Raw genomic sequence first — 13810 nt, forward strand, 5'->3', positions numbered from 1 at the left:
AACGTCAGGATCCCAACTTTCAATTCATAACATTACCTTCTGGCTTAGATGATCTTGTAAAATCACTATTTAACTCTAAATCGCTTATCTCGAGAATTAGCAATCATATAACCTCTTTTAAACAAATCATTATCAAAAATCAGAGCAGATTGGGTGGATGAACTAGGGGAAAATTTGGAGGAGGATCTGTGGGAGAGGGCACTCCTGCCTTGCAGCGGTGGGCATCGAGTTCCGGATCCAAGCCAGACTTTCGTCCTACAGGTAAACACTTTCACCTGGGGTTTCATTTACTTGGTGTGAAAGCATTTCCTGCCTGGTAGGATGCAAATCCCAGCTTGAATTCAACCCTCGAGGAATGGATTTGACCTCCTCTGATGGGCAAGTCCCATCCATGAAGGCTGGAATCCAGAAACCGCTTTCACCAAGGTAAATGGAACCCCAGGTGAAAGTATTTTCCTGTAGGACAGAAAGTCTGGCTTGAATCCGGCCCTCGAGGACTGGATTTGCCGACCCCGCCTGAGAGTAAATGATAGCACCTCCTGTGCCAAACTAAGCATTATACAATTCAAGAGTCTTCATCACATCCACTATTCTGAAGCAAGATTGGCTAGAATATTTCAGATGCAAACTGCAGCATGTGTAGAAACACTCTTGCTGATTTAACACATATGTTTTGGCTTTGGCAACCTATTGGTCGAGCATTTTTAAAATTTTATCAGAAGCATTGAATATTGATCTTCAGCCCAGTCCAACTGTGGCCATATTTGGTATTGTAGACAAAAGACATGAGACATTAAGGAAAAGTTCTAAGACCATTATAGCTTTTATGATGCTGCTTGCACGTAGAAGATTGTTATTGCATTGGAAATAAAAAATCCACCCAAAGTGTCTATGTGGTTCAGCAACCTTGCACAATTCATACAATTAGAGAAAATAGGATGTACTCTCAGGGACTGCAGGGACAAATTGTTTTCTGTCTGGGATCCAGTGTTGACATACTTAGGAACCCTTGAAACTTTGCTCACTTAGGTATCATTTGGGAGCCATCTTACATATGTCTTTGTGATGGTTATTAAATCTATGTGAACGATGTCTTCTTTAGTGAACAGATTCAATCTGGTGTGCCATTGGGTATATGGTCTGCTATTAAAATTATATAAAAAAATTATATGTTAAGTTCTGAAAAAACTCAAGTGGGACCCAAGAAGACAGACAAAAAGGCCACTTTGGTGATCTACAGGTTATTTAGAAAATATTTACACAGTGTGCTCTATAAATGGTGACTGCAGTGAAGGAAGTGTTGAGCCAAACCCAAGGAAGTGCTCATTGGAACAGTAGTGACCTAAAACAAAAGGAATGACACAGTAAAATGCAAAAAACCCCAATAGTCAATCAAAGAAACACTCAGTTTAATACCAGTACAGACGAAATGATCTGACGCCGGGCAGCTGTGCTGGTTGCTGAAAAGGCCAAATGACCAGATTAGCTGCAGGTGTGGAGGCAGCCAGCACAACAGATGGGTCACTTGCCCCCCCCCCCCCCCCCAGTGGACAAACAGAGCACAAAAACCCCAAACCACAGACCAAACACAGGATCATAACTTGTCTACCTGAATTAATCTTCCCCCTCTTTCTTATCTTTGAGTTTTCCCTTTAATTATTATGTGGGGGGCTTAAATACAAAAATGTGCATAGTGACCTTTCGGTATATGTTCCATGTTGTTGATGCTCAATAAAAAAATAAAATAAAAAAAATAAAACTGCTTCTTCTTCTACTTCTTGGGCTTTTTTTTTTTAGACTTCCACATTTTGAGAGCTTCTTCAAAGCTTGTGACTAAAGAAAAAAGTTGATGTTGAATTTTATCTTCACCTCCAACATGTGTAACGTTATTTAATGTGGCAGAAACATGTCAACAATATGTGAGTCCACTCCTGGAAAATCAGTGTTCTCCATGAAAAATGGGTTTATTTGAGTTGATATTTCTGTGGTAATAAACATATAAAATAACATGGAAATAGAATATAACCAGGAACTCTGCAGAAGTTATAATTATAATTCTCCTGAAATAAGCAAGAACCCAGCAGAGGTGACAAATTCTAGGATGTGTGATGATGAGAAATATTGGTGTATAAGTTAGTGGGATCCTGTGAAAACAAAACACACACGAGGGCAGATTTAGGATGGAAGGTTAAATAACAGTGTTATTACCTCACCCTGTCATTGCAAAAAAAACACCTCTGGACTTGTTAACTCACTAATTTGACAAGTTTTAGACTGTCAAAGACAACACAGTGAAAAAAGTTTGCTTCAAACCATTGTGACATTGCATCCTGAAATAACCAACGACAACCTCTACAGTTTGCGGCTATTAGCCAATTTGCTGTATATGTCAGTAGTCTCCTGTTAAAAGACACACACACAAGCACACACACGCACACAAAATCATTTTTGGCACTTAAGTATTCAAGAAAGTGAAAAAAAATCAGTAATAAGTGGAAGTGTTGGTGTTTACCTTGGGTCTCCTTTCTGGTCCTGGAATCTTCACAGAACTATAGGTGACTTCATTCTCAGAACACATTGGCTGAAGATAGAAGCAGGAAGAGTCGTGAGCCGTGTCACTGTTGCAATATTTCATTGATGTTACTTGATTTTCAGAATATTAAAACCAGACGTTTAAACCCGTTAGGTTATTATCAGAAGAAGATTGACCTGGATATTAACTGTATAATAACCCACAGCCCTGTCTCCTTTACACTGCCCTCTCTCTAACCGCCCGACATGAGGAGATGGGATTTAGATCTTTTTTGCTATTTGAAGCAGAGGAATGATTGCAGATCTGCCCCATGCTCAGAATTATTTGGTGTATGTTGCATGAGGCTAAGACAGATTCTGTCCTCTCTCATTCTTTTCATGTTTTGTTGACTTGATGAGTGGAAGTGGTGGTGTACTGACCACAACATTGTATAGGTTAAAATTTGATGGTCAAGTCTGTTAAAAACATAAAGATGTCCAATATAGTAAAAAATAAATAAATGTTGAGTTTGGGGCGCGGTAGCGGAGCAGCGCACCTGTGTCAATGGGAGCGTGGTTTTGCCATCTACTGGGCGGAGTTGGCATTGCACCTTCAGGCGTTTTGACGGCACTCACCCAAAACACCGCGGTTTGATGACGCACAACGGTAGCGAAGCATCGTAGTTCCAGCTGCTGAGCTAGAAAGCGTTCCAGCCTTGGAGACCATTTATCTGTAAGTCTGTTCTATACAGAAGTTGTAGCTGTAGTGTAGATTCTGTAGCGTTAGTTTAATTATTCTTTGCGTTGTTAGTCCGTGGTAATTAGCGAGTGATGCTAGCTAACATATTAGCACGTGGAGCTGTGTCGTGAGTTATATATAGATCGTCTGAGTGTGTTTGGTGTACGTGAGTTTTTTATGCTGTTCTATTTTCTGTATTGTTTCAGTTTTACAAAAAATAATGGATAAAAGGAAGAAACAACACAGTTGAGCCTTGTTGTGGTTCTTTCAAACTCCATACTGTTAGCTGACTGCCTAGCCTCGCCCGAGAGAGAGAGAACGCGTCGCGAGGGCAGTACAGTAAAAAGACAAGAGCACAGCGGGCTGAAGAAAAGGGTTAGCTCAGCAAACATGAGTCTACGATCAGGAAAGTATTACTTGAAAGAGTTCCCTCTACTTCAAGATAAAACAAATGAAGAACCACCAGCACGTGCTACAGAAAACACAAGCCAGGAGCCTCCTATGTGGGAGGTGTGGAACAAGAGGCTACGAAGGAAGACCCTTCAAAAACAATGGATGCCAGATCCCAAATATCTAAATCCACCAGAAGCTCGCAACGATCATCAGCTTCATCAGCAGCAGCAAAGGCTTATGCGAAGGCAAAGGCAGCCAAAGCCCAACTTGTCTATGCTGAAAAGGAAGCAAGTGTGATGAAACAGAAGGCAGATATGGAAGCAAGTATGTTAAAGCAAAAGGCTGACTATGATGCCAGCCTCCATCTTCTCCAGTGCCAAAAGGCTGCTGCTGCAGCTGAAGCAGAAGCCACCGCCTATGAGGAAGTGGAAAGCGGGGAGCTGAGCCAGATCGGGGATGAGCCCATGGACATAGCTAAGCGCACCAGCGACTATGTTCACCAACAGTCCCAGCTTCTCTTTTCTGAACAGCCAGCAGAACGGGAGACCAGGGAGCTACTGGAGAAGAAAACCCAGAAGAATAATAAAACAGACACCAGACCAGCCTCTCCAGACGCAAAGAATACCACACAGCCAGCTTACAAAGAGGTTAAAGGAGAACCAACAGCACAAGCAGAGGCTCATGAGACAACGCCTCATCCATATCCATCACGCACAAGCTTCCCAGAAAGAGGATACGTCCCCAAGCCAGCTCAAAGACAACCTAGGATACTCAATCTTTGAAAGGTCCAAGGAGGATGACAAACCAGCGTTATCAATTGACGACAAAACCTTTCTTGCAATTATGGATGCAGAAGTCAAACAGGATGAAGGAAACAGCTGGGTGGCACCTTTACCCTTTCGTTTGCCCAGAAGACAGTTGCCTAACAACAGGGAACAAGCCTTGAAACGTCTCCAATCTCTCAGAAAAATGCTTGAGAAAAAAACGAAAATGAAAGAGCATTATATCAAGTTCATGCAGCAGATGATTGAAAACGATCAAGCGGAACCAGCCCCACCTATCGGCAAAGGTACAGAATGCTGGTACCTGCCAACATTTGGTGTTTACCATCCCCAAAAACCAGACCAGATAAGGGTGGTTTTCGATTCAAGCGCTGAATACGAAGGAATATCCCTTAATGACGTGCTGTTGAAGGGACCGGACTTGAACAACTCTTTGCTCGGAGTTCTAATGCGGTTCCGGAAAAACCCGGTAGCCCTGACAGCCGACGTCCAGCAAATGTTTTATTGTTTTATCGTCCAAGAAGAGCACAGAGACTATTTAAGGTACCTCTGGTATGAAGATAACGACGTCAATAAAAAGGTAGTTGAGTTCCGAATGAAAGTCCATGTGTTCGGGAACAGCCCTTCACCTGCTGTCGCCATCTACTGCATGAGAAGAGCCGCCGAAACAGGTGAAGAGGAACATGGTTCGGACGCAAGACAGTTTGTTGAGAGGCAGTTTTATGTCGACGACGGTCTCACCTCAGTTCCTACTTGCAAAGAAGCTGTAAATCTTTTGACCCGAACCAAAGAAATGTTGGCAGAATCCAATCTGCGACTGCACAAAGTGGCGTCAAATAAGAAAGAGGTAATGGAAGCCTTTTCTCCAGAAGATCTCGCCAAGGATCTGAAGGATCTGGAACTTGGAGTGGATCCTCTCCCACTGCAAAGGAGTCTAGGGCTCTCTTGGAATTTGGAAGCAGACTGCTTCACTTACCTTGTGTCTCAAGAAGAGAAACCATTTACCCGCAGGGGAGTGTTATCAACGGTCAACAGTTTGTACGACCCCTTGGGCTTCGTAGCTCCCATAACAATGCAGGAAAAGCACTAGTCCGTGAGTTGTCATCTGATCAGACCGAGTGGGATGCTCCTCTCTCCCCAAAGAAGGAATCAGAATGGAATTTATGGAAAGACTCTTTGAAGGCACTCGAAGACTTACAGATACCGAGGTGCTACATCTCAACCCCTTTGTCTTCCAACCAAAGAAAAGAACTTTGCATCTTCTCAGACGCCTCCACCAAGGCGATTGGCGCCGTAGCCTATCTGAGAATAACTGACACTGAAGGACAACATAACGTGGGTTTTGTTATGGGAAAGTCAAAGTTGGCCCCACGCCCTGCCCACACAATTCCCCGTCTAGAGCTTTGTGCTGCAGTTTTGGCTGTGGAGCTATATGAGTTGATCAGAGACGAGATTGATGTAGAAGTGGATGTTGTGAAGTTTTTCACCGATAGCAAAATCGTGCTTGGTTACATCTGTAACTCCACAAGAAGATTTTACATGTATGTTTCAAACAGGGTCATCCGAATCAGAAGGTCCACTCACCCCGATCAGTGGCACTATGTACCCACAGAGCTCAATCCAGCTGATGTGGCAACCAGAACCATACCTTCAACCCAACTCCAAAGAAGTATTTGGTTCTCTGGTCCAGCCTTCCTGTATCACGACAAAACAAGAGAAACAATGGAATCAAGCTCCTTCTCACTGGTTGATCCTGAAGCTGATGAAGAAATTCGTCCTGAGGTCAAGACCTTTGTTACCAAAACTTCCAATGGTCAGTTGGGCTCACATCGTTTTGAGAGATGTTCAAGTTGGACAGGCCTCAACAAAACGATAGCCAGACTCATTCACATTGGAACGTCTTACAGAAGATCAGTAAATGCAGGGAAGAAAGGTTGGAGATGCTTCAAAGAGGAGGTGAGCTTGCACGAACTCTCACAATCCAAGACTGTGATTATTCGGTCTGTCCAACAGGAAGCCTTTAAGGAGGAATTGAAATGTCTGGGAAAAGGACACAAAATGCCCGGACGCAGTACACTGGAAAGGCTCAATCCAATCATAGATGAAGAGGGTCTGCTTCGCATTGGAGGTCGGCTATCTTCAGCTGATTTGTCAAAAGACGAGAAGCACCCTTTGATTATGCCTCACAACCACCACGTTTCAACATTGTTGGTAAGGCACTTTCACGAACAAGTAGCTCACCAAGGGCGACACATCACCGAAGGAGCACTACGAGCTGCCGGCTACTGGATGATGGGCAGCAAGCGCTTGGTGTCTTCAATCATTTACAAGTGTGTCACGTGTCGCAAGCTACGAGGCAGGTTAGAAGAACAGAAAATGGCAGACCTGCCGCCTGATAGACTCAGTCCTGAACCTCCATTCACTACTGTCGGTCTTGACATCTTCGGCCCTTGGGCTGTGTCAACGCGACGCACAAGAGGAGGAAGTGCAGATAGCAAGCGCTGGGCAGTGCTTTTTACATGCATGGCAACCAGAGCAGTCCACATTGAACTTATTGAAGCCATGTCAACAGACAGTTTTATTAATGCATTGAGAAGGTTTTTCTCAATTCGAGGCCCAGCAAAACTTCTGCGATCTGACAGAGGAACCAATTTTGTGGGCGCTTGTCGAGAATTGGACATGGCAACAAACGATTCGGCAGTCAATAGGTTTCTCCAAGAAAAAGGATGCTCCTGGGCCTTCAACCCTGCGCATGCTTCTCACATGGGTGGCGCCTGGGAAAGGTTGATTGGGGTTGCCAGGCGCATTCTAGATGCCATCTTGCTCCAAAAAAGTCCAATTCGCTTGACGCATGAAATCCTGTCTACATTCATGGCAGAGGTGATGGCAATAATCAATGCAAGACCCCTTGTGCCCATATCAACCGACCCAGAGATGCCTGCAGTTCTTACTCCGGCGATGCTTCTGACCCAGAAAATGAGTACTGTCTCCGCTCCCTCTGGAGACTTTTGTTCAGCTTCGTTGTACCGGAAACAATGGAAACAAGTCCAGTGTCTGGCTGACACCTTCTGGAAGCGGTGGAAAGGAGAGTATCTTTCAACGCTGCAGTGCAGCAGAAAATGGACTAATGTGAAGCCAAATGTGAAGGAAGGAGATGTGGTCCTACTGAAAGACAGCCAGGCGCACAGGAATGAATGGCCTGTTGGACTGGTTGTGAAAGCGTTACCAAGCAGCGACAGTAAGGTCAGGAAGGTGGAGGTACGGGTTGTGAAAGAAGGGAAGGCCAAAGTGTTCTTGAGACCAATCACAGAGATTGTAGTTCTTCTTTCAGAGATTTAAGTGTGGTGTTATATTTGGTAGAAATTCATATTTTGTGTTTGTAGTGATATAATGTTATTATATCAAGCGGGGAGTGTACTGACCACAACATTGTATAGGTTAAAATTTGATGGTCAAGTCTGTTAAAAACATAAAGATGTCCAATATAGTAAAAAATAAATAAATGTTGAGTTTGGGGCGCGGTAGCGGAGCAGCGCACCTGTGTAAATGGGAGCGTGGTTTTGCCATCTACTGGGCGGAGTTGGCATTGCACCTTCAGGCGTTTTGACGGCACTCACCCAAAACACCGCGGTTTGATGACGCACAACGGTAGCGAAGCATCGTAGTTCCAGCTGCTGAGCTAGAAAGCGTTCCAGCCTTGGAGACCATTTGTCTGTAAGTCTGTTCTATACAGAAGTTGTAGCTGTAGTGTAGATTCTGTAGCGTTAGTTTAATTATTCTTTGCGTTGTTAGTCCGTGGTAATTAGCGAGTGATGCTAGCTAACATATTAGCACGTGGAGCTGTGTCGTGAGTTATATATAGATCGTCTGAGTGTGTTTGGTGTACGTGAGTTTTTTATGCTGTTCTATTTTCTGTATTGTTTCAGTTTTACAAAAAATAACGGATAAAAGGAAGAAACAACACAGTTGAGCCTTGTTGTGGTTCTTTCAAACTCCATACTGTTAGCTGACTGCCTAGCCTCGCCCGAGAGAGAGAGAACGCGTCGCGAGGGCAGTACAGGTGGTGTTTACCTTGGGTCTCTGCTCTGGAATTCTCACGGAACTATAGGTGACTTCATTTTCAGAACACAATGGCTGAGAGAGAAAGCAGAAAAAAAAATCTTGATTTTTATAATTACAATAAAATTATGCATTTTTATAAATGCAGCAGATGCAGTTACCCGATGCGAAGATTCTGGTTTTGTCTTCATCTTACTGTAAATCACTTCATCTTCAGGACAAGCCATGTCCTGTTTTACATTTGAAAAATGAAATCTTTTATCTTATCACTTTAATTTTCAAAACAAGTCAACATTCCACATGTTCCATCTGTAAACTCTGTCCTGGGTCTAACTGCTGCACACTAGTTTAATCTTACCAACATCTCAGCTGATGGTTCCTCCTGGATCTGCTCTACAAGTCAGATTAGAAAGTCTGGTTATTCTGAATGAACATTTATTTTATAAAATTTGCTTTGACTGTGATTAACCAAGACTTACTTTGTCTTTTTATGCAGAACCAGATCAATGAGGACAAACATACCATGACGATGAACAAGTACAACGAGATGATGACAATCGTGAAGGAACCTGAAAGACTGCAGCAGAAATACACATAAAACATAGACATTAACAGGACAATCTAAAATTCTTTTATATCTGTTGGTTCTATTCAGCAGCAGCTGCAGAATCTGTTGTTGGACCTAAAGGTGACAGTTTCTAGTATAAATTTAGGCTGCAGTCTAATGCAGAGCTGCTGACCTGTTGGGAGCATCTTCATCTGTGGTCGACGGTTTCTCTGTTTCATCTGTGGTCGACGGTTTCTCTGCTTCATTTGTGGTCGACGGAGAGACAAGTTCAGGACTAGTAAAAGTCTCAGGCTGAGCAGCTACATTTAGGACAAAACAGTAAGACAGAGTAAAAGAGACAATATGTTGAATATCTGTTGGATTTAAGATGACATCATTCACCAAATTGTGGTAATAACTGACAGACAGAACTTACTGGTGGACGGTTTCTCTCTGACAATTATCTGCACCGGCATCTGTAGATCTCCTCTGCTGCACCAGTACCAACCACTGTCCTCCATCTTCAGTCCGCTCATAGTCACTGTGAAGACGCTGGGAGGTGTCTCATTAATGAATACTGTGGTTCCATCTATTGATCCCTGTGACTGTGTCACACAGGGGCCACCCACCCGGCACCATTTAGCTTGTCCAGAGTTCTGATAGTAACATTTGATGGTTGTTTGTCCTCCAATAAATCCAGTTACCTCCTGATGATCCACATAGAGACTGGAAACATCTTAGAGAGAAGCAAATTCACCAGTAAACAGTATCCAACCTAAAGCTGGTTGACTAAGATGATAATGACGTTCGGTTCTTACCTCTTGTGACTGACATTTGGAAATATGTTTCCAACATCTCTTCGTTCATTAATCTCCACAACACACCAGAAATTTTTGTATCCCTCTCTCACATCTTTTATGGTCACAGTAAAGACTTTTTTCTCTCTGTCATCAGAGATCAAAAACCTTCCTGAACTCTGCCAGTTTGTCTTAACTGCATATGAGCAGAACTCGTAAGGATATCCTTGACACAAGTATTTCACATGGCTGGTGTATTTTGGGTGGTACAGACATGGAATTGAGACGGAATCTCCAGCTTTCACTGACACTCTAGTGACTGTAGTGACGCTGTAAACTCCTGCAACGAGACCAAATGCATGAGTTGGACATCTTGTAGTAAAGATTCAAACAAGTGTAAATAGAAAGCCACCCAGTGACTGACCTGTGAGTCCAGTGAGGAGGAGAGAAATGCTGAGGTGAAGAGCCATGTCGCTGCAGCAACCAGAATAAGACCAACAGAAGGCACGGCCGTCTATTTAATGAGTTTCCACTTCCTGATTTTATGAAAATACATGTGTTAAAGAAATAGCAGCACCATTGTTTGGAGAATTGTTTTGTAAAAACCCATGAATATATTATCTGACTTGTACAACAATTTTGTGTTGTTTTTTGTATCTTGCAGATGAAATGTTATTTGCAAAGGTTTAATTTAATGTAAAGATGCTTTACATCAAAATCAATTTTCAGGCCATTAGTTCTTTAATGTGCATATTTCTATTAATATCAGTCTCACCTCTGTGACAAAACTCCATCCTTTATTCAGGGTAAATATCAACCAAGGTACGAACCTCCAGGCTGATGCAGATGCTCTGAATGTAACTGAGCATTATCTCATCCTTATTAAGACCCCTCCACACCAACCATGGAGGCCCAGAAAAGCCAGAAGAACTGGTGCAAACAGCCCCGTCAAATAAATCCATCTTCTGCCGCCCTGCTTCAACAGCAAGCTGCAACATGACATATGTCCTCACCTGTGACGTGGCTGCAGTCACAGATGAGGATCTGCAACCTGAGAAGGAAAAGGCAAACCAAACTTACCAAGTGAGCCTGCTAAAATATTGAAAGTGATGTCATGTATCTCTCTTGTTGCTGCCAGACGACCCTCATGCCCGAAGAAATGAGAGAGAAAAAGCAAAACTGCTTTAAAACTTGGATTTCTGTGAGGAAAACTGTCAGGTGGAACTAGAAGAATTTTGTTGGCCAAACATGTGGGACCTTTCTCTTTCACAGCGATACCAATTGTCCTCTAGACGGCGCCAGACACCTTCCAGAAGCGGACGGCCACAGTTCTCCAGACAGGCGATGCCTTCAATAATGTGCTGATCGTAATGAAAATGTGGGAAGAACATTTTCAGGATCAAATATTCCTATATGGGAAAACATGGTCTGATCATCAAATAGGTGATTCTATGGCAAGTGTTTGTTATACTGTGAGACTGAGGTAGAAACAGAGCCAAGAGCCCTGATCTGGAACAAGAAGATGAATCAGGTTCATGTCTAATGTATATGTTAATATGAAATGAACGGCTGCAGGTAAATAAATCAATAAAAACATACATTTTGTGACACCTGATGGAAGGGGTGAAATGGTTTAGACTTCTCACACCCCATTTCACACCTTTACTTACACAGTCATCCGGAAGGGGAAAGGTTGCGAAGTTATTGTTTTCTGTTCGTCGTTTGCATGACGGTAGCTATATATATATATACAGTGAGAGTAAAAAGTATTTGATCCCTTGCTGATTTTGTTGGTTTGTCCACTAATAAAGACATGATCATTCTCTACTTTTAATGGTAGATATTCTAACATGGAGAGACAGAATATCAAAAAGAAAATCCAGAAAATAACTTTTAAGAAATTATTTTAATTTATTTGTTTTTCATTGAGGAAATAAGTATTTGATCCCCTAGTATGCATTAGGAGTTCTGGCTTTCACAGACCAGTTAGACGCTCCCAAACAACTTGTTACCTGAATTGAAGACACCAGGTCTAACTAATCACCTGTATGTAAGACAACTGTTCACAGAATCAGACAATCAGACAGATTCCAAACTCTCCACCATGGGTAAGACCAAAGAACTCTCTCAGGACCTCAGAGACAGGATTGTTGACCTGCATAAATCGGGAATGGGCTACAAAAACATTAGCAAATTGCTGGGTATTAAAGTAACAACTATTGGTGCAATTGTGAGAAAATTTAAGAAGTATAACATGATCATCAATAGACCTCGGTCTGGTGCTCCACAGAAGATTTCACCTCGTGGGGTGGCAATGATCATGAGAACAGTGAGAAATCAGCCTGCAACCACACAGCAGGAGTTAGTGAATGACCTCCAGGCAGCTGGGACCAAAGTCACCAGGAAAACAATTGGCAACACTTTGCGCCGCAATGGATTAAAATCCTGCAGTGCCTGAAAGGTACCCCTGCTTAAGAAGGCACATGTTGAGGCTCGCCTAAAGTATGCCAATGATCACCTCAAAGATGCACAAAGTGATTGGGAGAAGGTTCTGTGGTCAGACGAGACCAAAATTGAACTATTTGGCCTAAACTCTACTCGTCATGTGTGGAGGAAGAAAAATGCTGCCTATGATCCCAGGAACACTGTGCCCACCGTCAAGCATGGAGGTGGAAACATTATGTTTTGGGGGTGTTTCTCTGCCAAGGGCACAGGGCTACTTCACCGCATCACTGGGAAGATGGATGGAGCCATGTACCGTGCAGTGCTGAGGGACAACCTCCTCCCCTCTGCTAGGAAGCTGAAAATGGGCCGTGGCTGGGTCTTCCAACATGACAACGACCCAAAGCATACAGCAAAGGCAACAAAGGAGTGGCTCAAGAAGAACCATATTAAGGTAATGGAGTGGCCCAGCCAGTTTCCGGACCTCAATCCAATTGAAAATCTATGGGGAGAGCTGAAGGTCCGAGTTGCCAAGCGACAGCCCACCAACCTTAATGATTTAGAGAGGATCTGCAAAGAAGAGTGGGCCAAAATTCCCCCTGATATGTGTGCTAACCTTGTGGTTAACTACAACAAACGTTTGACCGCTGTGCTTGCAAACAATGGCTTTGCCACCAAATATTAAGTGCTTTTGGATAGAGGGATCAAATACTTATTACCCTCAATGAAAAACAAATAAATTAAAATTAATTCTTTAAAGTTATTTTCTGGATTTTCTTTTTGATATTCTGTCTCTCCATGTTAGAATATCACATCTACCATTAAAAGTATAGAATGATCATATTAGTGGTGTAGTATCTGACCCGTTCTATGCAGGCTTTACATCTGTAAGGCCGTAATGTGTTTAGCACCCAGCCTAAGCACCATATTAGGACATGCTCCACATGTGTGTCCGGTGTCTTCCTCCTTTATGTAAAAGGAGCTCCTAAAAGATGACACTGGAGCCTGTGGGCCCCTGGTTGTTCTCCATATGAGGATGTGTAGCATGAAGCATCTTCAAGTATTCCCTTTTTTGGTAATAACTGAACGCTATACCATTGGGTTGGCCATATTGTACAGCGTGAGGTCATCAGTAAAGAATGTGTTTACTCGACTGTATAAGAAGGAGGTGACGATGAAGACACCTCGGAGTTCTTCACCATCGGGACCGCGAAACCTCCCTCGGACAATCTGCAGTGTTCGATTGATACCTGACTGTTCTCTCCAATAAACATCTTTGATAACCAAGTCGGTGTCTGCGAAGATTCCTTCCTCATCAACACATCTCGGCTACCACCAGGAGAAGATTCACACCAGTGGACAAACCAACAAAATCAGCAAGGGATAAAATACTTTTTACTCTCACTGTATTTATATATTTTTTAAAGCTTTCAGGTTTTCTTCCGCTTCCATGATGTTGACTCCACCACCCTGCATCCTCTGATTGAGATGATTGAGAGTTGTGAATATATCAGCCATGTATGTTAAAATGAGAATGAAC

The 13810-nt window shown here is 42.9% G+C and overlaps 2 protein-coding genes and 1 long non-coding RNA gene across 3 annotated transcripts; 2 read left to right on the plus strand and 1 right to left on the minus strand.

The window, feature by feature from the left end:
• Nucleotides 1-1939: 1939 nt before the first annotated feature.
• Nucleotides 1940-10720, minus strand: LOC130534284 (CMRF35-like molecule 1). Its single transcript, XM_057048311.1, has 11 exons — nucleotides 10604-10720; nucleotides 10253-10364; nucleotides 9849-10168; nucleotides 9468-9768; nucleotides 9225-9351; nucleotides 8964-9061; nucleotides 8843-8877; nucleotides 8646-8714; nucleotides 8497-8559; nucleotides 2513-2581; nucleotides 1940-2400 (listed from the first exon to the last, which is right to left on the minus strand). Exons 2-11 carry the CDS (start codon nucleotides 10296-10298, stop codon nucleotides 2353-2355), a joined length of 1176 nt encoding a protein of 391 aa, XP_056904291.1. The 5' UTR covers nucleotides 10299-10364; nucleotides 10604-10720; the 3' UTR covers nucleotides 1940-2352.
• Nucleotides 3096-3495, plus strand: LOC130533898 (uncharacterized). Its single transcript, XR_008952706.1, has 2 exons — nucleotides 3096-3244; nucleotides 3457-3495. It is a non-coding gene; the product is annotated as an uncharacterized LOC130533898 (long non-coding RNA).
• On the plus strand, nucleotides 5574-8487 carry LOC130533894 (uncharacterized). The gene is made up of 2 exons (XM_057047635.1): nucleotides 5574-8139; nucleotides 8352-8487. Exon 1 carries the CDS (start codon nucleotides 5773-5775, stop codon nucleotides 7762-7764), a length of 1992 nt encoding a protein of 663 aa, XP_056903615.1. The 5' UTR covers nucleotides 5574-5772; the 3' UTR covers nucleotides 7765-8139; nucleotides 8352-8487.
• Nucleotides 10721-13810: the final 3090 nt, after the last annotated feature.

Source organism: Takifugu flavidus, chromosome 11, assembly GCF_003711565.1.
Source record: "Takifugu flavidus isolate HTHZ2018 chromosome 11, ASM371156v2, whole genome shotgun sequence".
Classification (NCBI taxonomy): domain Eukaryota; kingdom Metazoa; phylum Chordata; class Actinopteri; order Tetraodontiformes; family Tetraodontidae; genus Takifugu; species Takifugu flavidus.